At 46.4% G+C, this 27045-nt stretch overlaps 3 protein-coding genes and 1 non-coding gene across 4 annotated transcripts; 3 read left to right on the forward strand and 1 right to left on the reverse strand.

Annotated features, from left to right (window-relative positions):
* Window positions 1-4180: 4180 nt before the first annotated feature.
* Window positions 4181-7119, forward strand: Emd (emerin). Its single transcript, XM_005086917.4, has 6 exons — window positions 4181-4478; window positions 4643-4750; window positions 4878-4955; window positions 5131-5264; window positions 6257-6303; window positions 6386-7119. Exons 1-6 carry the CDS (start codon window positions 4397-4399, stop codon window positions 6714-6716), a joined length of 780 nt encoding a protein of 259 aa, XP_005086974.1. The 5' UTR covers window positions 4181-4396; the 3' UTR covers window positions 6717-7119.
* An 8197-nt stretch (window positions 7120-15316) lies between these two features.
* Rpl10 (ribosomal protein L10) lies at window positions 15317-17731 on the forward strand. Its single transcript, XM_040744793.1, has 6 exons — window positions 15317-15467; window positions 16153-16211; window positions 16301-16408; window positions 16576-16714; window positions 17270-17432; window positions 17508-17731. Exons 1-6 carry the CDS (start codon window positions 15445-15447, stop codon window positions 17658-17660), a joined length of 645 nt encoding a protein of 214 aa, XP_040600727.1. The 5' UTR covers window positions 15317-15444; the 3' UTR covers window positions 17661-17731.
* Window positions 17089-17223, forward strand: LOC121140091. Its single transcript, XR_005876925.1, has one exon. It is a non-coding gene; the product is annotated as a small nucleolar RNA SNORA70 (small nucleolar RNA).
* A 2-nt stretch (window positions 17732-17733) lies between the features above and the next one.
* Window positions 17734-27035, reverse strand: Dnase1l1 (deoxyribonuclease 1 like 1). Its single transcript, XM_005086962.4, has 8 exons — window positions 26844-27035; window positions 21705-21969; window positions 21100-21188; window positions 20887-20973; window positions 19261-19361; window positions 18995-19107; window positions 18667-18915; window positions 17734-18548 (listed from the first exon to the last, which is right to left on the reverse strand). Exons 1-8 carry the CDS (start codon window positions 26987-26989, stop codon window positions 18393-18395), a joined length of 1206 nt encoding a protein of 401 aa, XP_005087019.2. The 5' UTR covers window positions 26990-27035; the 3' UTR covers window positions 17734-18392.
* Between the last annotated feature and the right edge of the window lie 10 nt (window positions 27036-27045).

Below are 27045 nucleotides of genomic sequence, written 5' to 3' on the forward strand. Positions count from 1 at the left end.
CCAATAGGTCCCTGAGCATTGTAATGAACAAGCCCTTGTAGCTATCGTTGATTTGGTTCCTGCTAGGTGCAGCTGTTGCCTGTGAGCAAACAGCAAAAATACATTGAATTCTCAAAGCAATCAGGTGAAGTCTTGAAGCCTGGGGGTGTGCAGTGTGGTACAAAGTGCCAAATATCTGTGAAGTTGTGGACACAGCCATTACCTAACATTGTCAAGCTCTCTCTTCCTGTTCTATGTGCCCATTTCCTGGTAGTTTCAGATACAACTCAAATGTCATTTCCTACAGAAAGGACACATAAAGCAATGCCATTTTAACATTTTGTGAATCATTTTACCTGCAACTCCAATATGAGCTGCATTTGCATCATGCTAGTGTGCACATACACAGAAAATTGAAAGAGATATTGAAAATGAGATTTTCCTTTTCTGGTGTGTGTGTGTGTGTGTGTGTGTGTGTGTGTGTGTGTGTGTGTGTGTAGACTAGGTCTCACTCTGTAGTTCAGGCTGATCTGGAAATCACTATGTAGCACCCAGACTGGGCTTTGAAGTGGCAATCCCTATTTCTGCCTCCCAAATGCTGGAATGACAGGCCAATTTAATGTTTTCCTACTCTGTATTATTCAAAGGTGAAGGTGGTACATGCTATATTGTAAGATAAAAGGGAGGAAGGAAAAGGTAGAAGGGAGAAAAGAAGACAAGGGGAGGAAGGAAAAGAATATGAAAGAACAGTGAGGGGGAGTTTGATCACATATGCAGAGTCAATTCAGTAATCTATAGTCTAACTTGAAAAGCAAAGTGCTGGGGCCTCCTCCAGGAACTATGCATCCAGTGCTACCTTTGTTGGCTCCACTTGCAATGACATTTCACATTCTGGCTTCCCAATAGGATCAAGGTCTCTCACTGTTCTGTCCAGCTGGAGACCTCTGCTAGGGAAGGCAATGGATTATTGTCATTTGCTAAATTAGTGGCTTGATTTCAAGTTCATGAGGTGGCTGCACTAGAGTGCATGGACATGATTGTCTTTCCAGAGGATAAATCCACAGGCATGGCAATCAGATCAATGAGTAGGCAGATGGAAGGAGCATGGGGGAGGTACTAACTATGAGCTGCATTTCAAAGACACCCCCCCACAAACTGAATTTGAACTCTCTTTACTGCCAATCCCAATGCATACACATTCAAAAAACACAAGAAGAAAGGGTCTCCAATTTCTTTCAGCTATCAACTATGAAGATTAGTTAACACAAGACTAAATGTTCCTTGCTAAAAAGCATTAATAAGCTCAAAACATTTTCTTACTGGTTGTTGTGGCACACGCCTTTAATTCCAGCACTTGGGAGGCAGAGTCAGGTGGATCTCTGTGAGTTCAAGACCAGCCTGGTCTACAGAGTGAGTTCCAGGACAGCCTCCAAAACAATACAGAGAAACCCTGTCTCAAAAAAACAAATAGAATTTTCTACTTGTGTTGAATGAATGTTTTCATGTAGAGTTTTCCTTAAAACAGGGGAGGGGTGTTTCTGGACTGAATTGAGAATTTAATGCATGCCAGTCAAATACTCTACCACCGATATAATTACATCCCAAGCTTCCACTATGTTACCCAGGTGGCCTTGAATTTACTTTGTAGCTCATGCAGGCCTTGAACTTTAAGTTTTCCTAGCTCAAAATCCTAAATGCTGATTTCTTTTTCTTACAATGGGTCACATACAGCTGAGCGGTGGTGGCACACTCCTTTAATTCCAGCACTGAGGGGGGCGGGGCAGGCAGATCTCTGTGAGTTCGAGGACAGCCTGGTCTACAAAGCTACACAGAGAAACCCTTTCTCAAAAAAAAAAAAAACAAAGAAATAAAAAAGAATGGGTCACTTCCAAGATTTTTTCCCCAAATAGCCACACCTGTCAATACCTACTTCCTCCCAGGAAGAACTTCTCAGAGACACACAGAATGCCCTGCATACATCCTTCTGGCATCTCTGACAAAACCATGCCTGAGGTATTAGGCCAGTTTTTTGCAGCACCTAGGCGACCAGGTACTTCCTGGGGAGATTATTTCCATGAATCACTCAACTTGGGGCTATTGTAAAAGCCTCTTTAGACTCTGGGATCTTGATTCTCTTGCTGAATGGTAGAGAAGGGAGTTAAACTGCAATGGAGCTAGACTTAAATTCCAGTTTTGTACAAGAAAAGCACAGTTCAGCTTCCTGATAATATCTGTGATAGGATTTTATAGTGGAGTACTGAGGGGATTAAGAGGCAGCATGCTGAGGCAGGTGCAGAGGGTGCTCCTTAGGGAAAAGGCAAACCTAAAATTCCTTGACCTCATAAGGAAGCAGCTTGATTCTGTAGGGAGGGGGGGCATAGGGTAGTACTGAGCAATCACTCTGTATGCAGAGGCCTCTGGGAGAAGGGCCAGCATAGGGGGAGGGAAATGCTGGGAAATCTGATTTTGCCAAAACTAAAAAAAAAAATCATGAAGCAGCCTCTGAATTAGCAGAATGTTTCTTTCTGCTCTATCCTGTCTCTCATTTACACACTCATGCCCAAGGTTCTCCTGTCTTTTCATAAGACAGTCTATTTTCCTAGGATTCATATAGCTCCATTTCCAGGGACAGAGGAGGGCACTGTCTTTTAAATCCATTCAGCAGCAACTCTTCTTCATTAATGACTTTTTATGTGGTCAAAACAGGGCTCCTTCAGGGCTGGAGAGATGGCTCAGTGGTTAAGTGTACTTGACTGCTCTTCCAGAGGTTCTAAGTTCAATTCCCAGCAACCATATGGTGGTTCACAACCATCTGTAATGATATCAGATTCCTTCTAGTGTGCATGAAAACAGAACACTCATATACATGAAACATGAATGAATAAATAAATCTTAAAAAAACAGGGCTCCTTCTCCTCATCATTGCCTACTTTAAGCAACCATAAAGAATTGGCCTGTGGCCTTCACCTAAGTGCCACCAGGTCAGTCTAGAACTGACCAGAACACTCACTATCACTATCATTTAAGACAGTGTTTCTCAACCTGTGGGTTTTGACCCCTTTGACAAACTTCTATCTCTAATAATATTTACATTAAGATTCATAACCATAGAAAAATAATAGTTGTAAAATAGCAACGAAAATAGTTTTATGGTTGGGGGTCACCACAACATGAGGAACTGTATTTAAGGGTCACAGCATTAGGAAGGGTGAGAACCACTGCTTTAAGAGATCAGGTTTTCCATGCACCTGTTCTGCATGTTCCCCTCCTTCTAGGTCTGTCCAATAAGGGGCAGCCTACCTAGTCCCAAATGACTTTGTGTAGAATAATACATGGTCACTATTGGAGATGACCTTAGATACAGATCCACTGTAAGCCTCAGTTTATTCCCAAAGTTTGCCTCTAGGTTGTGCACCCGGATGGCCTCCAAGGTCACACCAAGTTTAATGGTTATTATACTCTGCCAGACGAGAACTCCAGAACTCTTCAGGGCCCCAGGTGGATGGAAGTGTGAGTCAGGCAGGCACAAGGTGTACCCATCTATACGCTATATCCCAAGGCAGGCGCCCTCTGATTATGCCCACTGGCATGCCCTGGGGCCTTTGGAAGGCTTCTTGGTCCTGGAGTGCTGGCAGCCTCCCTGGCCCAGTTGCTTGCCCCATTTCCTACCAGATGGAGCTAGGAGGCAGGCCAGGGCCACGGAGACTTCGAAGACCAGAGAAGATGGGTGGGGTGGGCCAGGAGTCTGGGGGTGGCTACTTAGGTGATGAGAGTCCTGAATCGCAGCTGTTTCTTGACACTAGCGCGCACAAAGGGCTCGCAGCAGTACCAGGCTCTCTAGAAGGGTTCGCTCTCAGGATTGGACTCTTCGCATTGCTGTGGACCAGATGGCATCTTAGATTCCCTAGTTAGCTAGAGCACTGGGGAATAAAATCAGAGTGAAGCCAGTGGCAAAGAGATCCCACAGGCTCCCAACCACAGACCTGGTGGTTTTCGCCAGTTGAGAAGGAGCCTTTCACGCCCCTCTACCACATCTGGCTCTAACAAACCCTCTGCTAACGTCTACTTAACCCGGCTAGTCTAGTTTGCTACCACTCCAGCTCTCCTGCAGGCCCCTCCCTCTTCCTGTTCTAGCCAATCCCACAAAAGTGTGACGTTTCCGTTCTCCAGCCCCGCCTGTTCCCACCACCAGACCGGTCTGTACCGGCTATTCTGGCGGGTTTGAGCCTGCCTTCAGGAGCACGCGCAGCCGTGGCTGTGACGCAAACGTTACAGAGGCGTGACGCGACCGCGGCAGCTCCTGAGGCACTGGGGCTTCCTCTGTGGCGCTAGGAGCTGTCCGTTTCCTGGGCTGTGTCCATAGGCCCGGGCCACTCCTTAAATTCAACACCGCTTCCCGGTGCCAGCCGCGTCTGCCATGGACGACTATGCTGTTTTATCCGACACTGAGCTCGCCGCCGTGCTACGCCAGTACAACATCCCTCATGGGCCTATCGTGGGTACGCGGCAGCCTGTGGCGCGCAGAACCTCTCCTGGGCCCCGCTTTCCCGCGCTCCTCCCTGAGTGTTCTCCCCCACCTCCTTGTCCCTTCCCCGTGTTCCCCGGCGCACTCGGGGTGCCCAGGTCGCACCCCCTGACCGCCTCGCACCCTGTATCTGACCAGGGTCCACTCGCAAGCTCTACGAAAAGAAAATCTTCGAGTACGAGACCCAGCGACGAAGGTTGTCGCCCCCCAACTCGTCATCCTCTTCATTCTCTTACAGGTTCTCAGGTGAGGCCCCCGCTGCAGAGCCCGCCTGAGCTGCTTGGGGACACACGGCTTGGGGAGGGAGGATGTGGCTGAAGCAATTCAGGGAATAGAGGGATGCTTAATGCGCTCTACCTCCCCCTTAATGTAGACTTGGATTCAGCCTCCGTGGACTCAGATATGTACGATCTACCTAAAAAAGAGGATGCCTTACTTTACCAGAGCAAGGGTAAGACAGATGTGGGGTGGGTACTGATATCTTTATCAGAGAATTTGAGCACAGGGAAACCTCAGACTTCACCCCAGTTCTCAGTGGCTCTAGAGTGGAGAGACTGGCACAGTGCACGCACAGAATTTGGGGTCATGAGGTCACTTTCTCCTCTACCACTATTTTATTTCCCAAGACTATAACGACGACTACTATGAGGAGAGTTACTTAACCACCAAGACATATGGGGAGCCCGAGTCTGTGGGTATGTCCAAGAGCTTCCGTCAGCCGGGGACTTCACTTGCAAATACCCACACTTTCCATCACCAGGTGAGTTGGCTGACAGCATACCTGGGTGTAGTCTAAGAGGATCCTAACTGGGTCTGGGTAAGTCCAAGGAGATATTAGGTGCAGAGAGTAGTCCTTAGGTATTCAAATACGGTCGGCATACAGCTTTTGGGTCAGAGTTGTACTTTGGAGCCTCGAAAACTGAAGATTTCATTACTTTACCAGGCAGTGGTGGCATATGCCTTTAATCCATCACTGGAGAGACAGAGGTAGTCAGAACTCTATTGTCTCGAAGCCAGCATGGTCTACAGAGTGAGCTCCATGACAGCCAGAGCTATAAAGAGAAACCCTGTCTCAAAAAGAAACAAAAAATTAATGTATGCTTATGTTTCTGAGGTAGTATGCATGAGTGTTGGTGTGTATTTTCTTTTAATCTTTAAAAAATAAAATAAGACGGGCACCTTTAATCCCAGCACTCGGGAGGCATAGGCAAGCAAATCTGTGAGTTCGAGACCAGCCTGGTCTACAGACTGAGTTCCAGGACAGCCTCCAAAACAATACACAGAAACCCTGTCTCGAAAAACCAAAAGAAAAAAAGAAATACCAGAAACCCAAAATAAAGTTGCATGACATTTTAAAAAGTTCGTTTGTCCTATCATCTCTCTTTTCTTAATACAAATTTTATTCTGTAGCTGGAGCTATAGGTGGTTATAAACTCCCTCGTGCTGAGTGCTAGACATTGAACTCAAGTACCCAGCCCATCTATCCAGCCCACAAACTGTTTTGATCAGAGCACATGTAGTATTCCCTGCACTCTAGTCTGGGATCTAGGTTTAAGCTTTCTGAGAATACTGGGGAATAAAAGGATGCTGGGATAGAATTGACATGAATAGTCACTGAGTGGCATGGGCCTATAGGTAAAAAGGAGGGAGGGGGCAATGGTCTGGCCTCTAGGGTATGATTAGAGTAGGCTGGTCAGAGACATTTTTGGTAAACCACCCTTCCCCTAGTTCCTAACCCCTGCTGTCCTGCAGGTGCGTGATGATATTTTCTCTTCTTCAGAAGAGGAGGGCAAGGATAGGTGAGTAGTGAACACACTTAGGGACAGGGACAGGTTTGGGCCTCAGGCACTCCTGCCCACCTGTTTCCTTCTTTTGCCACAGGGGACACCCCATCTATGGCCGAGACAGTGCCTACCAGAGCATCGCACACTACCGTCCCATTTCCAATGTCTCCAGAAGCTCCCTGGGCTTATCCTATTATCCATCATCCTCCACCTCTTCTGTGTCCTCCTCTTCATCTTGTCCCTCTTCATGGCTTACCCGACGTGCCATCAGGCCAGAAAAGCAAGCTCCTGTTGCTGCTCTCGGCCAGGATCACCAGGTCCCACTCTGGGGCCAGCTATTGCTCTTCCTTGTCTTTGCTGCCTTTCTGCTCTTTGTTTACTACTCCATACAAGCTGAAGAAGGCAACCCTTTCTGGATGGATCCCTGAGGATATTGGTTTCAGAGCAGCAATTAATGGGAGTTTTGGCTGATTGCCTTACCAGTGTTTGCTGTGGGTAGGGTGGGTGAGGGCTTTTTATGTGTTCTAGTTAAGGGGTTTAGGACCTAGCCTAGGGCAGTGCTTATCTCCCACCATCTCCTGCCAAGAAGGCAGCACATGCTGGCCTTCCACAGTCCAGTGGACCCATATGTACCTTCCTCTGGAGCCTCCTAGCCCTATTGCTTATGACCCTTAGGGCTCCAGGTGATAATACCCCACTTCTTTAGAGGAAAACTTGGTGGAGGCTATGGTAGTTGTCATGCATGCCTGTTGTCACCTTTTTAGGGTGTATTAACCAAAAGCCACCCTGGCTTTGTTTTTGTGGACACAATAAAACACACATTTATTTTTACTTTGTTGGCTTGGGTCTCAAAAATCACTGACTTTTACCTTTGGTTGTACATTTTAGTTTGGTCTTAGAGAAGGAATCAAATGTTATCCAAAGATAAGTCTGTGTTTTGGTTGTGGGTTTTATTTCTGGGCTAACTCCCTGAAGCACTTATAGCTACTTGCAAAAATAATTACCATGAAACCAAATGTGCCCATGGGAAATTCAGGCAAAACTGTATGTATGGTGACACATACAGGCATTTTAGCCAGGAGAGGCTCTTGCCAACATGTGAGGTTACAAGGTTAGAAAAGAAATGAGTCATCTTGCCAGTGGATTTTTGCTCAACTCCTGGGATTGATAGTTATTTGATAGCATGGGAATAGATAGAAAAACTGCAGTGTTCCCGTGAGTATCCTAATTCTTTGCGAGTTTATTCTTGCTTAGTTTACAGGTTTTCTGTCCTGGGTACATATTACGTAATATAAAAAAGTTTTTATCCAGGCATAGTGGTATGCACGTTTAATTCCAGTATTTGGGAGCCAGAGACAGGAGGATATCTTTAAATTCGAGGATACCTTGATCTAAATATCACAGTTCCAGGGCAGTATCTCAAAACGAAAATTTTAAAAATCAAAGCCTGGACTGCAGAGATAATGTCGTAGTGGTTAAGAGGACTGCTTGTTCTTCCAAAGGACCTAGGTTCAATTCTCAGCACCCACATGGTGGTTCACAAACTGTCTGTGGCTCCAGTTCTAAGGGAGCTGATGCCCTCTTGTGACTTCTGTGGGCACAAGATATACATGTTATATGAAGACAGATGAAGGCAAAGTTACACATGTAACTTTTTTTAGTCTTTAAAAAATAAAAAATGGGGGGCTGGAGAGATGGCTCAGAGGCTAAGAGCACTGGCTGCTCTTCCAGAGGTCCTGAGTTGAATTCCCAGCAATCTATAATGAGATCTGGTACCCTCTCTGGCATGCAGAAATACATGTAGGCAGAACACTATGTACGTAACTGATAGATAGGTAGGTAGGTAGGTAGGTAGGTAGGTAGGTAGGTAGGTAGATAGATAGATAGATAGATAGATAGATAGATAGATAGATAGAAACTTAAAAATAAATAAATAATGGTCTGGAGAAATGGCTCAGTGGTTAAGAGCACTGAATGCTCTTCCAGAGTATCCGGGTTCAATTTCCAGCACCCACATAGAAGCTCACAACTGTGTAATTCCAGTTCCAGGGGACACAACACCCATGGCAAAACACCAAAAGTACATTTGTCTGTCATCTTTTTTGTTTGTTTGTTTGTAGGCTATCCTGGAACTCGCTCTGTAGACCAGCCTGGCCTCGAACTCACAGAGATCCGCCTGCCTCTGCCTCCCGAGTGCTGGGATTAAAGGGGTGCGTTCCAGGACAGCCTCCAAAGCTACAGAGAAACCCTGTCTCAGAAAACGAAAAGAAAAAAAAAGAAAGGTAGACAAGGTGGCTCAGTGGGTAAAGGTGCTTTCAGTGAAAGCCTGAAAACCTCAGTAAACGCACACAATAAAATTTAAATTTAAAAATCTTGCCAGGGATGTAGTTCAACCTTTAATCTAAGAACTCTGAAGGCAGAGGCAGGTAAATCTCTCTCAGATCAAAACCAGTCTGTCCTACAGAGTGTTCCAGGACAGCCAGGGATATAAGGAGAAACTATGTCTTAGAAAAAAAATCCAGAGTATAATGTCACATACTGTCTTGCATGCCTGGCTGCATGACGCAAGCATGGAAAAAAGGTACATTGGCAGGCACACATTCCCCATAGGCAGTAGGAAGTAGAAGTACAGCCAAGGGTGGGGCCATGGCTTTAGTTCTTGCCTGGCTTGTTCCTTGCTACAGGTAGTGGGAATTAGCCCAGCTTCTCATCTGGTATAGCAAGCACACAGTATTTATTTATACATGCATCCTGGGCTCCTGAACACTCAGATTCTTGGCTGTCTTGGGCAAAAGGATGAGCCCTCACTACCTGTTCCTGGCCATTTCTACATTTGTGTGCGTGTAATCCTGAAAATAATAATACATGGAGGGCTGGACAGATGGCTCAGTAGTTAAGAACACTTGCTGCTCTTGCAGAGGACTCAGGTTTATATTTCTCAGCACCCACATGGCAGCTCACAACAGATTATAAGTCCAGTTTCAGGGAATCCAGCTCTTCTGGCTGCTTTCAGCACCAGGAATGCATGTGGTACACAGACAGACAGGAAGTCAAACCATTCTTAGCCATAATTGTTTTGTTTTGTTTTTCAAGACAGGGTTTCATTGGGTAGCTTTGTAGGCCAGGCTGGCCTTGAACTCACAGAGATCCACCTGCCTCTGCCTCTTGAATGATGGGATTAAAGGTGTGCACCACCACCGCCTGGCATCTTCCTAGCCATAATTTTTAAATAAAAAATACTATATGAGGATGGCTCAGTATATAAAGGTAGTTGTCACCAATCCTAATAATGAGAACTCCTGCAAGTTGTCCTCTGATCTCCACATAAAAGCCATGACACAAGTGTGTCCATAGAAATATATATATATAAATAATATACTTTTTAGCCAGGCAGTGGTGTGGAGGGAGAGGCAGGCAGATCTCTGAGTTTGAGGTTATAGGACAGCCAGGGCTACACAGAGAAACCTGTCTGAAAAAAAAATATATATATAGACACACAGACACTCTTCAGGCACCAGTCATGATATATATTCAGGCAAACATTTATGCACATAAAAATTAAAATAATAAAAAGGGTTCCTGGGGACTCTGAGGCTTCTCTAAGGCTCTCTAGCAACCTTCCTGGGCACCTCTCAGATTCCTGAGGTCTCTCATTTTGGTTTGGTCCTCAATCTCCAAGGCTCTGAGGTTCCAACTCCATGCTTCACTGAGTCTTAAGAGTTGTGGTGGGGCTGGAGAGATGGCTCAGCGGCTAAGAGCACCGACTGTTCTTCCAGAGGTCCTGAGTTCAATTCCCAGCAACCACATGGTGACTCACAACCACCTTGAATGAGATCTGGTACCCTCTGCTGGCCTATAGGCAGAAGGCTGTATACACAATAAGTAAATAAAAAAATATAAAAAAAAAGAGTTGTGGTGTCTCAGAAAAGCTCAGACAAGAACTAAATGTTGTGCCACAGGCTTGTGATGACTCAATAGACCTCCAAGTGAAATAAAGGCTGCCAACTCTGTAGAGCTCCAGAACCCACTCTCAAAGACTTAAGGGGCAACTATGATTCCCACCCCTATAAGTTTCCAAGGGTTCAGAGTTACCAGTAGTCAAGATTTCTGAGGGATCTAGGACTCTACTCCTCAACCCTAGGGCTCCAGTAGCCAATGGAGACAGCTGAGTGTAGTTGCTCAAAGACTGTGTCAGACACCAATCAGTCTCCCAATTCTCTCTATGACCATGAAAATACAGCCTGTGGAAGTACAATGTGCACAGTCACCATGATTGTGTGCTAGGCCCTGATGACCAGGGAAGAGCCTAAGATCTGGGGGTACATAGCAGAATCGACAGTGTGGGAAGAGGTCACAGAAGGCCTGTGCCCTATAGGGCAAGGCAATCACAGTGTACATCTGATGGAGCTAACATATAGGAGGGGCCTAGCCAAAGAGTTCTTGTGCCTGACGTCCATATGACAAACACAGAATCTACACTAGGGGGGCACTGCAGGGCAATTACCATCTGGCATATGTTAGTTTCTTTTTCGTTTGGTTTTGTTTTGTTTTTTCAACACAGGGTTTCTCTGTATTGTTTTGGAGGCTGTCCTGGAACTGGCTCTGTAGACCAGGCTGGCCTCGAACTCAGAGATCCGCCTGCCTCTGCCTCCCTAGTACTAGGATTAAAGGTGTGCGCCACCACTGCTTGACTGTTAATTTCTTTTAGATAGGGTCTTATGAACCTAAGTTGGCCTCAAACTCATTGTATAGCTAAGAATGATCTAGAACTCCTAATCTTCCTGCTTCAACTTTTCAAGTACTTTGTGTCTGCTAAGCAAGTACTGTAGAAACTGGGCCACATCCCCAGTTGCCACCATCTCCTGAAAAGAACCCAATGGTTGACAGACAATGGAACACTTAAGAAAGGACAAAAATAGCCGGGCATTGGTGGTGCACACCTTTAAGCCCAGCACTCACGAGGAAGAGTCAGGCTGAGTTTGAGGTCAGCCTAGTCTACAGAGTGTGTTCCAGGACAGCCTCCAAAACAATACGGAGAAACCCTGTCTTGAAAAACCAAAAAAAAAAAAAAAAGACAAAAATGGGAGTGGATCATCACTTTTTACTTTCTTTTTGTGCTGGATCCAAACTTTTTTTTGTTTTTGTTTTTTTGAGACAGGGTTTCTCTGTATTGTTTTGGAGGCTGTCCTGGAACTCGCTCTGTAGATCAGGCTGGCCTTAAACTCAGATATCCACCTGCCTCTGCCTCCTGGGTGCTGGGATTAAAGGTGTGTGCCACCAACGCCCGGCTTGGATCCCGGCTTTCTACACCTAGTATTGACATGCTTTATGGTCTGAGGATAGCTGTTCACAGACCACTGCCCAAGGGACAGGCAGACACAACTAGATAAGGTCCTTCCTTTGGTCCATTGGTGGTATTGTTGAAAATCCAGGATAGAGAGGAGGGCCCAACACTCTGGAAATCTCAAGAAGGTGCCCACCTGGACAGGGGTTTTCTTCTTCCTTTTGCCTTCAAGACAGGGTTTCCTGGAACTTGCTCTGTAGACCAGACTGGCCATGAACTCACAGAGATCCACCTGCCCCTGCCTCTGCCTCCCAGCCACCTGGAGAGGGGGGAAAGTATCAAAGTCAAGTCCAAGGAGGTACAGCACTAACAGAGGGGGATGAGACAGCTTCCCCCCCTACATTGCTTGGACTCTGCATCCTAGGTCAACCTCTGCCCCCTAATCACCCAGAGCCTCTTACCCAGTCCTGGCACCAGTTCTGCCTACACAGGCCCACCTTCACATTCTTCTCTCTCAAGCCAAGACCTAGCAAAGTCATTCAGGGGAGCCACTGCCTGCCCAGGGCTGAGTTGGGCTAAGCAGGAGTCCCTGTCTCCTTGCCTCTACATCATACACAGGGGCCTGAGAAACCTGGGGCTGTAGTCAGGGTAGAAGATGCCTGATTGGGGATGGCACAGGCTTCCGAAGATACCTGGTGACAGGCTCCAGGCAGTGAACTGGAAGATTTCTGGCCACAGAGGCAAAAGGAAAAGCGGTGGGTGCCCCGTATTGGCCGGGAGCCAGGCATATCACACCTGCAAAAATATGCCCACCATCCTTAATGGATCCTTTTAAAAAGAATTAACTATAATCGTCTGCCTGTACATATGTCTATGTACCATGTCCGTTCCTGGTGCCTATAGAAGTCAGAAGAGGGCATTTGATTGCCTGGCTCTGGAGTTACAGACGGTTGTGAGCCACCATAATATGAGTGCTGGGAACTGATCAACTCCAGGTCTTGTGGACTGTGGACGATGAGCAAGTACTCTTAACAGCTGAGCCCTCTCTCCAGTCCCATGCCTAACATTCTTGGCAGACCCAGTCACACAGTCCCAGAGGCTACCAGGAAAAGGCAGGTAGGGTGCACAGCTGTGGTCACCTCAGCTGATTCTGCAAACAACCATGCCACGTGGCATAGAATCTGCAGTAGGGCAGGGCGTTGGTGGCGCACGCCTTTAATCCCAGCACTTGGGAGGCAGAGGCAGGCGGATCTCTGTGGGATTAAAGGCATGCTCATACACAAAAATAAATCTTAAGGGTTGAAGTGAAGGGTCAGTTGTAAGAGCACTGTTCTTACAAAGGACCTGAGGTCAGTTCCCAGCACACACTTGGGGACTCACAACTGTCAGTAACTCCAGTTCCAGATGGATCTGACACTTTCAGTTCTCTGCCATCTCAGACATGCATACGGTGTACTTACCTGGGTACATGCCAAAACATTCATACACATACAAATAAATGGCTGAGTGTGGTGGCACAGGCCTTAAATCCCAACACTCTGGAAACATAGGCAGGTGGACCTCTGTGAAATGGAGGCTAGCCGGATCTACATAGTGAGTTTCAGGCCAGCCAGGGTGACATAGATCTTGTTCCCGAAAATGTTTAATTGAAAAAGAGGCCAAGCCGGGCGTTGGTGGCACACGCCTTTAATCCCAGCACTTGGGAGGCAGAGGCATTCGGATCTCTGTGAGTTTGAGGCCAGCTTGGTCTACAGAGCTAGTTCCAGGACAGCCTCCAAAACAATACAGAGAAACCCTGTCTCGAAAAGCCAAAAAGAAAAAAGAAAAAAAAGAAAAAGAGGCCAAAATATATAAATACACAGATGTTTATAGTAAACAAATAAATCTAAAAAAAAACTGTTGGAGAACAGAAGTGCCATTCATGTGGAAGGCACTAACCATGGGGTTACCTGCCACACAGCAGTTGGGAAACAGCAGAGGGCAGTACATCCAGAATGAGCCTAAAGCTAGGAAAGCCCAGAAGGAGTTGGAGAAGAGTGACAAGGGTAAAGGGAAAGGTTTGACTACCTGTGGGTGACTCTGGGAGATGATCTTTTCCCATAGCAGTAAGATGCTAGGTCCAGGTTAGAACCATACCTTTAGTTTCAGTATTGTGGAGGCAGGCCTGATGGGTAGGCCAGCCAAGGCCACACATAGTAAGACTCTGTCTCAAAAACAAACAAGTAAATAAAGCAAGCTAGATTCTCACTTATCCCTCTTCAGCTAAAGAACCAGCCACCTCTACAAATGCATAAATACCAATCAGGGAAAGGACTGGCTGGACACAGCTGCCTTCAGGGGATAGATGACAATGTGTGTGTGGGATAGAGTACAGTGCAGAAACCTACAGGAACCATCCCAGGGAAACAATTTGGAAGAGAGGCAGAGGAAACCTACTAGCTCTGGGCTGGAGCTCCTAAACATGTTGGAACAAGCTGGGCCTCTGTACCCGGGAGCTGCACCGTGAGAACTGTAGTGAAGAAAGGCTCCTAGTCCCTACCTTTACTTCTAGAAAAGCCAATGGCTTTCTCTACAGCACTGTCTCTATCATGTTTCAGTGATTAATGGCCAGACACGTGCTTCTGGGTCAGAACAGTATTTTTCTGGTGTCTCCCTGGATAGTAACCTTGTCTGGGAAAGTAGTCAGTAATTAGATGCCAATCCTCCTAGACACACCCAGCGTACATTTTGAACTGGTCATAGTGAAAAGAAGGGTGTGCTACACCTTGTCTTTTTTTTCTTTTTTTGATTTTTCAACACAGGATTCACTGTGTAACAGTCCTGGCTGTCTTGGAACTCGCTCTGTAGGCCAGGCTGGCTATTAATTCACAGAGACCCACCTGCCTCCGCCTCCAGCCCGAATGGTGGGATTAAAGGTGCATGTCAACGACGCCCAGCAGCTTGTCTTTCTTTTGGAACCTGTTGCAAAAGAGCTCCGACACCCCTATTGGAGCGTTGCCCAACGCATTGAAGCCGTCTTTAGATAAATGGAGGTAGTGGTGTCGCCACTGTCTTTGCCCAATTACAATCTTCTTGAGAATATAAGTTATCTTTTCCCGCGAGTTTAGAGAAAGTGGGGAGGTCCCAACTAGTGGTGAAGGCGACACAAGCTTTTTGTCGACCCCTTGAGTACAACCAAGAGCCTATCATGGTGCTCTTTGTGGGCTTTTCCGTGTAGGCAGAAGCGTTGTGGGTGGGTTTCCGGATCCAACCTCCCTGCTGACAAAGGAACTCCCGAGTCCCTAGCATGGCGCCTTCGCGCCATTTCCTGTAGCCTTGAGGAAAACTTGAACCAGTATTCTGGAGTCCCATTAAGCTAGGGAACACCTGCGTTACAGCCCAGTTCTACTGTGAAAAATTCCTCTTTACAAGTCTTAGAATATTGTTAGACTATTAGTCACAGCAAAGTCTGTCAACGCCCCGCCCCAAGTGGCCAGACGGAAGCTGATTTCTTTTGCCTATGTGTCGAAACCCCATTCGCTAGCACGCCGCCTGATTCCGGTGTCCAGTCACCAAAGCGCTCTGCGCATGTTTCGGACCGGCCTGGTACACATGCGCAGAGCGCCGCTGCATCTATGATCCTAGCATCTGATAGAGCGTCGACACCACTCCAAGGCTGAGACTCTATGGTTCCTACGCTGGAAGATAGGCCGCCTATATAAAGCATGCGCAGGCGTGGGAGCGTCTCTTTTCCTCCAGCGCGGTGAGTGCGTTCGGTTCCTTAATGGTTTTCAGTGTTTCCGTCTTTCGTCTTTGGGATTCTTACGCGTATTCTGGGTCTGTATTCTTACTCTGAACGTTTCATTACAGCCACCGACGATCCTATTGTCATCATGGGTCGCCGCCCTGCCCGGTGGTGAGTTCTAAATCCATTTTTCTTTCTATTGTAAAAACGGAGGAATAATTGCATTTCTTCTCAAAGACATTTTTTGGGGGTGGACTCTTCGTCACTCAGCGACGCTGAACTAAAAACTGACCCCAGGTTTTCTTTAATGCTTTCCTGGGGCTTTGTCTTTTCAAGCTTGTGTATTGGTTAGCCAGCCAACGACTACTTTAAACCGATTTTGTAGAGCAAGAAGCATGTGCGTATGCACCCAACCTTCTATCTTGCCAAAGGAACCTTGTCACAAAGACTCCCATGCCTTTTTGGTGACTTCTGTATCTTTGTTATTTCCGGGCTGTGTGCTTTGTGGTTTCAACCAGACACTTAAGGGCCCGCCAAGCCGTTGTAGGCACCATCTAGCCGCACGCCCTGCAGAGGGCGCCATATTCTCTTCACGTGGCTGAGGCGGGTTTTATGTCACATGCTCCGAAGTCTTAAGGAAAAAATGTGCTATCTCACCTTACTCTGATTAAGGGTTGATACTGGTGCTTGGTTTTTGTTTCATGGATCTTAGATGGCAATTTGTTTAATTAGTTGCCTTAGAGTCAGCATCCACTGACAGAATGAATTCGGGCTTGGTCTTGTCCCTTTGTTACTACTTAAAGCTTGCTGTGTTTAGTTGCCCCTCTTGTCACACCTGAATTTCTTGCTCCTGCAGTTACCGATATTGTAAGAACAAGCCGTACCCAAAGTCTCGCTTCTGCCGAGGTGTCCCTGGTAAGTAATGACAAACTTGGAAAAGGATCTGTGATGCTGTCTGATTCCCACTCCACGGGCACTTAATACCATGTGCTTGCGTTTTTCAGATGCTAAAATTAGAATCTTTGATTTGGGACGGAAGAAGGCAAAAGTTGATGAATTTCCACTTTGTGGCCACATGGTGTCAGATGAATATGAGCAACTCTCTTCCGAAGGTGAGAACCCTTTTGCTGATCAACATTTCTTCCTGTGTAGTCCGCATGATAGTGGCAGTTTCATTAATTTTGATATTTTTCTATGATTTATTCCACTGACATGACCTCCATCCCAGACCTGCCTCTACAATACCCTGTTTTCACTGCTGGTTTTCTCCCCCACGCAGCTCTAGAGGCAGCCCGTATTTGTGCCAACAAATACATGGTAAAGAGTTGTGGCAAGGATGGCTTTCATATTCGAGTGAGGCTCCACCCTTTCCATGTCATCCGAATCAACAAGATGTTGTCCTGTGCTGGAGCTGACAGGTAAGTTGGCAGTTTGCACCTTTTCATGTAATTTGTGGTCTATAATGTTGAGTTTTTTCTTTTTCACCAGTCAAGACAGATAGGCTGGAAAGATGGCTCAGCTCTGGCTAGGAGCACTTGGCTCTTGTAGAAGAACTCTGTTCATTTCTTAAATCTGCATAGTAGCTCTCTAACTATAATTCTAAGATATCCAATGCTGGCTTCTGACAGCATCAGGCACACTAGCGGTTCACAGGCATACAGCTAAGGCCCTGAAGTAGAGAAGAGAACTTTTGTGCTGTTTGTACTCTTTTCTGATCATAACTATCCTATTTTTGCTTTGTTTTTCCAGATGGTTTCTTTGTACTTTGGACTATTTTGAGATTTTATTTTATTTGCAGCTAATTAAGCCGACCAGTTCCCTTTCCCCATGGGAGCCTGGTGTGCAATGGTTGCAAACAGCAGCCTCCTTGGTAGTGTATGCAGCCTGTTGCCCATATGGGCTGCTCTAAGGGACCTTGGAGACAATTTTCTCAGTTACTCAAGTTTCTGATCTCAATGATGTCCCCAATCTAGGCTCCAGACAGGTATGCGTGGTGCCTTTGGGAAGCCTCAGGGCACAGTGGCCAGGGTTCACATTGGCCAGGTCATCATGTCCATTCGCACCAAGCTGCAGAATAAGGAACATGTGATTGAGGCTCTTCGTAGAGCCAAGTTCAAGTTCCCTGGCCGCCAGAAGGTAGGTGATATTAATAAGTTCCCTTCTTGCTTTCTTTCTCTGGTCTCCTCGTTAACTTTTTCTGTCTCCCTCTAGATCCACATCTCCAAGAAATGGGGCTTCACCAAATTTAATGCAGATGAATTTGAGGACATGGTTGCTGAGAAACGGCTCATTCCTGATGGCTGTGGGGTCAAATATATCCCTAATCGTGGCCCCCTGGACAAGTGGCGAGCCCTGCACTCCTGAGAGCCTCCACAGTACTCTCCTGTACCCTACCAAATCATGTTCAGTAATAAATCTCACATCCAGAATGCTTACATATTTGTATCTGATTTTTAATTGTTTTTCAAGACCGGGTTTATTTGTGTAATAGCCCTGACTGGGAACTCCAAGCTGGCCTCAAACCTCAGCCTCCCAGGTGCTGGGGGTTAAAGGCATGTGCCTTTAACTTAGCTGTATCTGATTCTTAGATGGGGTTTTATGGTTTGGTGAATCATTTGAGAAACAGGATTGTTTGGAGCTAAAAGGTTTTTTTTTTTTTGGCTTTTTTTCGAGACAGGGTTTCTCTGGCTTTGGAGCCTGTCCTGGAACTAGCTCTTGTAGACTAGGCTGGTCTCGAACTCAGATCCGCCTGCCTCTGCCTCCCGAGTGCTGGGATTAAAGGGGTGCACCACCACCGCCCGGCGAGCTAAAATTTTTTAAGTAGGCCTGTGGTGACAATAATGACTTCATGTATCTGTTGGAGAGATAGCCCTGGAACCTCCTTGTCTCTGCTTCTGACTAAGGTGGAATGACTTGCAGTGACAAGTCATCTATTCCAAATGGATTGAACCGAGGGTATTGGATATAAGAAATAACACTGGTAGCCCTGTCTTCCTCTAGGAATACCAAGCAGCAAAAAGCCTACATATAAAGGGAAGGCTGTAATTAAAGCCATTCAGGTCTTGTCTTCAGGAGACGCCAATGTTAAGAGTCAAGTCAATGGCCATCAGGTAGAAAAGGTGTTGCCACATTGTCCAGTTGAGATGGCAAAAGTGACATCAGGAGCAGAATGGCCAAACTGAAGGGTTGGATATTAGGAGTTGCTTGATTCAGCTCCACCTCTACAGGATAATGGTCACTGATGCTGAGAGCCTTGGGAGGGACAGCAAGATGAAGTGTCAGTTCCTGGGGCTGAGGAAGTTTCCTATCAACTCACCACAATTTTGCCCTCAGCCATTGTGTAGCCCTCATGCCAACCCAGCTTCTCTACCTCGTCCTCAGTCAGCCGAAAGCTCCTGGGGAAGTTGAAGGGTGCTGCAGCCCTCAGCAGTGTCTGACAGCCCTGCCCATGCATCACAATTCGATCATAGGTACAGTTGGTACTGGCCCGCACTGTAGTGTCCTCCCCATCAGAAATCACCCAGTGGAAGCCTGCCTCAGTCCGCAGTAGCAGGCTGTTGAGACGCTTTTTAGTCAGTGAGGCACAGTCAGCATTGAAGTCTCCAAGCAGGATCACATCCTGAAGATGAAACAAGTGTCTGGATTTTGCCACAGGGCAGTCCCAGCAAACCCTCTCCTGTGCAAGCTATCACTCTTACCTCATTTTGCCAGCGTTGGGAGACATCCAGAAACACATCATATAGGGCATTCAGCTCCTTCTCTACATCCTTGGGAGTAGTGTGGAGTGGAACCAGTACCACGCTTGGAAGGACTGCAAGGCCCAGGAAGCTGAGGCTGCCATAGCTGTCAGCTCTTCTCACACACATCCACTTCCACTTCCCCTAGGGACCAACCCACAGGAAAGCCAGCAGTACCTCCCTCTCCCATTTCCATGTACCAGGCCCACCTTTCTTCCCCCTCTTACTTTTGCTGGGGAGAGTGAACTGGGCCACAAATGGTTCTCGGGCAAAAAGGTCATCTGTGTCATTGTACTGATAGGAATTCAGAACCTGTGTCTTGTCAGACCTAGAAATACCAAGGGTAGGAAGCAGTGGCTCCAAGTCTAATGTGAAAACAGCTGAGTTAGTGCTCAGGGAGGAACACTTCTGGTTCCTTTTTCTGCCAGTTTCATGTGGGCACAACTTTTTTTTCTAGAACTTCTGGATTTTCTTTTTTTTTTTAGACAACGTTTCTCTATTACGTAGCCCTGGCTGTCCTGGAACTCTCTAGACCAGGCTGACCTTGAACTCACAGACATCCACCTGACTGCCTCTGAGTGCTGGGATTACAGGCAAGTGAGACTACTTCTAGCTTGGAGGGTTTTTTGTTTTTTTTCTAGGGATAAACATGTACCCTGCCACTGAGTTATGTCTTCAGCTACCTGGAACTACTTTTGGTTTTTTTTTTTTTTTTTTTTTTTTTTGGTTTTTTTCGAGACAGGGTTTCTCTGTGGCTTTGGAGGCTGTCCTGGAACTCACTCTGTAGTCCAGCCTGGTCTCGAACTGACAGAGATCCGCCTGCCTCTGCCTCCCGAGTGCTGGGATTAAAGGCGTGCGCCACCAATGCCCGGCTTGTTTTTATTTTAAGATTTACTTTTAGCTGGGTGTTGGTGGCGCACACCTTTAATCCCAGCACTCGGGAGGCAGACGCAGGTGGATCTCTGTGAGTTCGAGGCCAGTCTGGTCTACAGAGTGAGTTCCAGGACAGCCTCCAAAGTCACAGAGGAAACCCTGTCTCAAAAAACCAAAAAAATTTTTTTTATGTGTATGAGTGTTTTGCCTGCATGTATGTCTGCGCACCATGGGTCTGCAGAGGCCAGAAGAGGGTGTCCAATCCCCTGGAATTGGAGTTAATGATGGTTGTATGCTATTGTATGTGTATTTGGAATAAAACCCTAGTCCTCTGAAAGAGCAGCAAGTGCTCTTAAAACACTGAACTATCTCTTCAGCTCTATCTAGAACTTTTGGGGTTTTTTTGTTTGGTTTGGTTTAGTTTGGTTTGGTTAGGTTTTTCGAGACAGGGTTTCTCTGTATTGTTTTGGAGCCTGTTCTGGAACACGCTCTGGAGACCAGGCTGGCTTTGAACTCACAGAGATCCGCCTGCCTCTGCCTCCCAAGTGCACAAGTGCTGGGATTAAAGGTGTGTGCCACCAACGCCTGGCTTATCTAGAAGTTTCCTGGGTTTTTTTTTAAAGATTTGTTTATTTATTTTATGCACATGAGCACTCTGCCTGCATGTATGCCTTTATGCCAGGAGAGGGCACCAGATCTCACTAGAGGTGGCTGTGAGCCACTATGTGGATGCTGTGAATTGAACTCAGGACCTTCTGGGAAAAGCAGTCAGTGCTCTTGACCACTGAGCCATGTCTCCAGTCCTGTTTTTTTTTTTTTTTTTGAGATCTATTTTCATTATTGCCCAGCTGGTCTTGAACTCATGGTCTTGAGCAACTCTTTTATCTAATTTAGCCTTTGAATAGACTAGCTGGGTCTTCAGACCGTGAGGACCAACTAGAATTGTCTTTATGAGGATAGAATTCAACACTTGTACTCACCGGTAGATATAAACATACTTCTCCTTGTATGTGCTGCGCCCTAGTAGGGAGCTGTTTAGGAAGCTGTAAGTCCTAGAACTGTCAAATCTGCAAGAAAAAATCCAGAGTCAGGGTCCCTGAGGTTCTGGGTGGAACCCAGATTAGATTAACAGAACCCTTCTTCTTTTTTTTTTTTTGGTTTTTCGAGACAGGGTTAACAGAACCCTTCTTTACCTATTAAGTTCTCGAAGCAGAAAAGAGACAGTTTTCTGGGAAGAATCTACCACCTCCTGAAGCACCATGATATCACATCGGGCCAGGATCTGCAAGGAATGAGGGATAATAGCTCAATTCAAAGTTATCACTATGGAGGGGTTGACATATATAAAGACTGGCACTAGGGTGGCCTCAGACAGCAGTGGGACTAGGAGGATCCCAGGAAAACAAAGAGCATCATACTCTTCTACTATACCTTGGCTATTGTTTTTAAGAGGATGAGGTTAGTAATTAAATGATAGTTGAAGGACACTTCACATCTGCGCACTCATATTTTCAGATGTCCCCCCCCCCCCCTTTGAGTGCATGTCCCTGGTCAGAGCTGAGGGCTTTTGGTCAAGGTCCTTAGGCACACAGATGTCTCTCTCTCTCTCTCTCTCTCTCTCTCTCTCTTGTTTTTTTGAGACAGGGTTTTTTGTTGCTTTGGAACTCACTCTGTAGACCAGGCTGGTCTTGAACTCACAGAGATCCGCCTGCCTCTGCCTCTTGAGTGCTGGAATTAAAGGCGTGTGCCACCAACACCTGGAGGCACACAGATTTCTGCAACAATGAATTCAACTTACCTGAACTAAGGTATCCATCACTGGCTCCTTGGCCACCTTGCCCAGTGTCAGTCTCTGGGCATTGAAGGCACAAATACGAAAGGCTTCAGTCCCACCAGCCAGGAGGATGAGCAGGAGAGCCACAACAAGCCCATGCATGGCCATATGTGGCATCAGGAGCCCTCCAAAGGAATCCAGGTTGTTCAGAGTGCATTGGCACTGGAGCCCATCTTGGCTAATTGGTGTTCTCCCTGCTGTTGGCCCTGAATGTTTCTGCCATGTTTTCCTGGGAAGTGTAAGATACATGTTGTATGACATAAAACTTTCTAGGCATGGTAGAGAAGCACATTGCCATTGAGCAACCCCAGTCCTGAGACCTTGTCTTTCAAAAAACAAAAACAAGGCTAAGTGTGGTGGCAAACTCCTATAATTCCAGCATCTGAGAGATGAAGGTATGAAGATCACAAGTGTTTTTTGTTGTTGTTTGTTTTATAGGTCAGGCTGGCCTCAAATTCACAGAGATTCACCTGCCCCAGACTCTCAAGTGCTGGGATTAAAGGCATGAGCCACCACTGCCTGGCAGAAGATCACAAGTTTGAGTCTATCCTGCGTCAAAGCACACAAGCACAATGAGAACAGCCCTCGAATGACTCAGTTTTTTTTTTTTGAGACAGGGTTTCTCTGTGTAATAGTCCTGGCTGTCCTGGAACTCACTCTGTAGATCAGCCTGGCCTCAAACTCACAGAGATCCACCTGCCTCTGCCTCCCAAATGCTGGATTAAAGGTGTGCACCACCACCTGGTATATATATTTAGCTATTTTGGGTTTTTGTTTTTTGTTTTTTTTTGGTTTTTCGAGACAGGGTTTCTCTGTGGCTTTGGAGGCTGTCCCGGAACTCACTTTGTAGACCAGGCTGGCCTCGAACTCATAGAGATCCGCCTGCCTCTGCCTCCCGATTGCTGGGATTAAAGGCGTGCGCCACCAACGCCCGGCTATTTTGGGTTTTTGAGACAGGTTTTCACTATGTAGTCTTGGACCCCATTCTGTAGATAGGCTGTCCTTGAACTCACAGAGATTATCTGCCTCCTGAGTGTTGGGATAGAGATGTGTGACACCATACCTGGCTCTAGCCCTGAATTTAATTTTTTAATTATTATTATTGTGTGTGTTGGGTATGTGCTGTGGCTCTTATGTGGTGGTCAGAGGACAACTTTGTGGTGTCAGCTCCTATCTGCTACCTTTATGTAGCTTCATGGGATCAAACTCAGGGTACCAGGCTTTCACAGCAGATGTCTTTTTTTTAACATTTATTTATTAGCCGGGTGTTGGTGGCGCACGCCTTTAATACCAGCAATCGGGAGGCAGAGGCAGGCGGATCTCTATGAGTTCGAGGCCAGCCTGGTCTACAAAGTGAGTTCTGGGACAGCCTCCAAAGCCACACAGAAACCCTGTCTCGAAAAACCAAACCAAAACAAAACAAAACATTTATCACATATGCAATGTTCTGCCTGCAGGCCAGAAGAGGGCACCAGATTGAATTGTAGATGGTTGTGAGCCACCATGTGGTTGCTGGGAATTGAACTCAGGACCCCTGGAACAGCAGTCAGTGCTCTTAACCTCTGAGCCATCTCTCCAGCCCTATAGCAGATGTCTTTACCCACTGACATTATCTTGTCAGCCCAGAAATTCTCTTACATTAAAACAAGATATACTTCACTTTCAATTATGTATATGTGTCCGCACATGGGTATGTTCATGTGAGCACAGGCAACTTCAAAGTCCAGATACATCAGATCCCTCTTAAACTGGAGTTACAGGAGGTTGTGAACAACCTGTAGGCACTTGAACCCAAACTCAGGCCCTCTGAAAGAGTAGTAAACATTCTCTTTTTTTTGGTTTTGGTTTTTCAAGACAGGATTTCTGTGTGTAACAGCTCTGGATGTCCTAGAACTCACTCTGCAGACCAGGCTGGCCTCAAACTCACAAAGATCTGCCTGCCTCTGCCTCCTAAATGCTGGGATTAAAGGTGTGAGCCACCACCCCCTGGCCCCATCTTCCTTATTAAGGGTGATTAATATTCCAGTCTATACTCAGACACACTTTGTCCATCAGCTTTCGGGTACATCCACTACTTGGTTTCTTTTACTTATTTATTTGTTGGTTTTTTTTTTAGAGACAGGGTCTCTCTATGCAGCCTTGACTGTCCTGAGACTCACTCTGTAGACCAGGCTGGCCTCAAATTCACATAGATCAGCCTGCCTCTGCCTCCTGAGTGCTAGAATTAAAGGCGTGTGCCTCCACTGCCTGGCTCTTTTTTTTCTTCGAGATAGGGTTTCTCTGTGTAGCTTTGGAGCCTATCCTGGAACTCCCTCTGTAGACCAGGCTGGCCTCAGACTCACAGAGATCCATCTGCCTCTGCCTCCCAAGTGCTGGGATTAAAAGCATGCACCACCAATGCCTGGCTCTTATTTATTTTTTTTATGTGGGGTACTGGGGACTGATGATGGGGCCTTACACATGCTAAGGAAGTGCTCTAGTACTGAGCTATATTCCGAACCCTGTATTGTTTTGTTTGCTTGGGTTTTTTTGTGTCAAGCTGACCTTGAACTTCTGATTCTCCTCCCTCTACCTCACCCACACTGGAATTACAGGTGTATACCACCAAGCTTGGTTTATGCAGTGCTGGGGATAGAACCCAGGGCCTCATATGTTGACTATATAAGGAAGGCTATACTATGTAAGCATTATAACTAGGCAAGCACTATATCATTTGAATCACACTCCAACTCAGCCATTTTGAGTAAAGCAAGCACCTCAATTTCCTAAAGCAGAACTGCTGATTCATATGATATTTTTATTTTTAATCTCTCTTTCGTCATTTTTGTTTTGTTTTTCAAGACAGGGTTTCTCTGTGTAGCTTTGGAGGCTGTCCTGGAACTCGCTCTGTAGACCAGGCTAGCCTCAAACTCAGAGACCCACCTGCCTGTGCCTCCCTCCTGAGTGTTGGAATTAAAGTCATGTGCCACCACTGCTTGGCTTTTTTTTTTTTTGGGGGGGTTTTCGAGACAGGGTTTCTCTGCATTGTTTTGGAGGCTGTCCTGGAACTAGCTCTGTAGACCAGGCTGGCCTCGAACTCACAGAGATCCGCCTGCCTCTGCCTCCCAAGTGCTGGGATTAAAGGCGTGCACCACCAACGCCCGGCTGCTTGGCTTATTTTTAAGGAACATCACACTTACTGGAGAGATGGCTCAGTGGTTAAGAGCACTGACTGCTCTTCCAGATGGACCCAGGTCGAATTCCTAGGACCTATGTGGCAGCTCACAGCTGTCTACAACCCCAGTTTCAGGGGAGCCAGCACCTATGGCAAAACGCCAATGTATACATAATAAAAACAAATAAACTTTTGCTGGGCAATGGTGGTGAAAGTCTTTAATCCCAGGACTCGGGAGGCACAGACAGGTGGATCTCTGTGAGTTCAAGACCAACCTGGTCTACAACAGCAAGTTCCAGGACAGTCTCCAAAACAATACAGAGAAAACCTGTCTCAAAAAACCAAAAAGAAAAAAAAGGAAGACCACACTGTTTTCTTAGCTGATGTGCCATTTTACATTCCTACTAACAGTGCATAGGGTATAAGCTCATTCTTTTAACCTACTTCCTCAAAATGTCAAGAAGCAGCTGGGTGGTGTTGGCGCAGGCCTGTAAGCCCAACACTCAGGAACTAGAGGCAGGCAGATAGCTGAGTTCTAGGCCAGCCTGGTCTACAGACTGAGCTCTAGTCTGCCAGGGATACCCAGCCAACCCGTCTCAAAATAAATAAAATAAAATAAAATAAACTGCTGTGTACCATTTTCCACATAGACCCACTTCCTAGCTAAGGCAGAGATAGTCCCAGATTCAAGAAGGTTCAGTTTGTCTCATACACATTAGAAAATAAAACATGAACCTCTTCTGGTATTTCTTTCTTCTTCTTAACCTTTTTTTGAAGACAGGGTTTCTCAGTAGCTACAGAGCCAGTCTTGGAACTTGATCTGTAGACCATTCTGGCCTCTGAACTCACAAGAAATCCAACTGCCTCTGCCTCCAGAGTGCTTTGATTAAAGGCAGGCACCACACTTGACTCTTAAAAAAAACCAAACATTTATTTGTGTGTGTTTGTATGTATGCTCGTGTGCATGACTCTATGTGGAGTCTGGTTTTTTTTTTCTTCTTTCTCCATGTGGGTTCCAGGGATCAAACTCAGGCCATCAAATTTGACAGCATATTTCCTTAAATCATTATACCAACCCATCTCTTTTTATTTGTGACTTGTTATGTGTTTTCCTTTTCCCCCTTTCTGTTTTCATTTGCTTGTTTCATATACAGGTCTTAATTTATAACTAAGGCTGGCCTGTAACTCACTATGTAGTCCCAGACTGTCCTCAACCTTACTGGGTGCTCCTGGATCCCCTCTTTGAGTGTTTGTCTCATGCTCACCTCTGCCTTACCATATCTTTGGAGCTCGGTCCTTTACTGTACTCCCTATCCATATAACATTCCGAAGCACGAGTCCCTCTGTTTCTTTTTTTTTTTTTCTTTTTTTTCTTTTTTGGTTTTTCGAGACAGGGTTTCTCTGTGGCTTTGGAGGCTGTCCTGGAACTCGCTCTGTAGACCAGGCTGGCCTCGAACTCACAGAGATCCGCCTGCCTCTGCCTCTGCTGGGATTAAAGGAGTGCGCCATCAACGCCCGGCGAGTCCCTCTGTTTCTGTTTGCTTGTTTTTCTTAGTCACCTTGTCGCTTTCTCCTCTCTGTTAATTTCCTATCTGTCTTGTTCTATCTTCCCAGTTCTGCCAATCTCAGCGTTTCTATTAGTGTCATCCTGGCTGGCCTTGATATTTGTTTCTCTCTGGCCACCTGCTCTGCCACTCATGCTTATTTTCGTCTCTTTGCACCGGTGTCTGTTCTGGGATACATGAGAGAATTGGTGCAGCTCTGCACTGGCGAAGCTACATCTGAAGACTGAGACCACTAGAATTCAGGGAAGGGATTGCAAAGAATGACTGTTCCTGTCCTCAACTCAATCCCCATCCTAGTCTTCCAAAACCAGCTTTAGTTCTGGATCAAAGGTCCCTTCCCCTTTTAAGCTCCTCCCTTTTCCTAGCCCCGCAGGATTCTCTTACCTCGGTAGACCAACTTGGTCCCACGCCTGCCTCAGTCTTGAACCGATTGAAACACTCCACAGAATTGCAGCGCCAGCCAGGGTAAGAACTTGGGCTGGGGTGAAGAGGAAGTCCGCTTCCAGACCCACCCAAAGGGCCAGCCCCATAGCCAACTCTCTTGTCCCAACAAGCCGGACGGGGCTCCGCCCTGCCTGGGAACTGG

The sequence above is a fragment of the Mesocricetus auratus genome, unplaced genomic scaffold, assembly GCF_017639785.1.
Source record: "Mesocricetus auratus isolate SY011 unplaced genomic scaffold, BCM_Maur_2.0 Super-Scaffold_100003, whole genome shotgun sequence".
Taxonomy (NCBI): Eukaryota; Metazoa; Chordata; class Mammalia; order Rodentia; family Cricetidae; genus Mesocricetus; species Mesocricetus auratus.

Coding starts and splice junctions, on each gene's coding strand:
- Rpl10 (XM_040744793.1), top strand. CDS start 15,445: ATGGGTCGCCGCCCTGCCCGGTG. Junction 16,715..17,269: donor TCCTGTGCTGGAGCTGACAG/GTAAGTTGGCAG, acceptor TCCCCAATCTAG/GCTCCAGACAGGTATGCGTG. Junction 17,433..17,507: donor AGTTCCCTGGCCGCCAGAAG/GTAGGTGATATT, acceptor GTCTCCCTCTAG/ATCCACATCTCCAAGAAATG.
- Emd (XM_005086917.4), top strand. CDS start 4,397: ATGGACGACTATGCTGTTTTATCCGACACTGAGCTCGCCGCCGTGCTA. Junction 4,751..4,877: donor ATTCTCTTACAGGTTCTCAG/GTGAGGCCCCCG, acceptor CCCTTAATGTAG/ACTTGGATTCAGCCTCCGTG. Junction 5,265..6,256: donor CCCACACTTTCCATCACCAG/GTGAGTTGGCTG, acceptor GCTGTCCTGCAG/GTGCGTGATGATATTTTCTC.
- Dnase1l1 (XM_005086962.4), bottom strand. CDS start 26,989: ATGGGGCTGGCCCTTTGGGTGGGTCTGGAAGCGGACTTCCTCTTCACC. Junction 21,970..26,843: donor GACCAAGTTGGTCTACCGAG/GTAAGAGAATCC, acceptor TACACTTCCCAG/GAAAACATGGCAGAAACATT. Junction 18,916..18,994: donor CCCAACGCTGGCAAAATGAG/GTAAGAGTGATA, acceptor TTTCATCTTCAG/GATGTGATCCTGCTTGGAGA.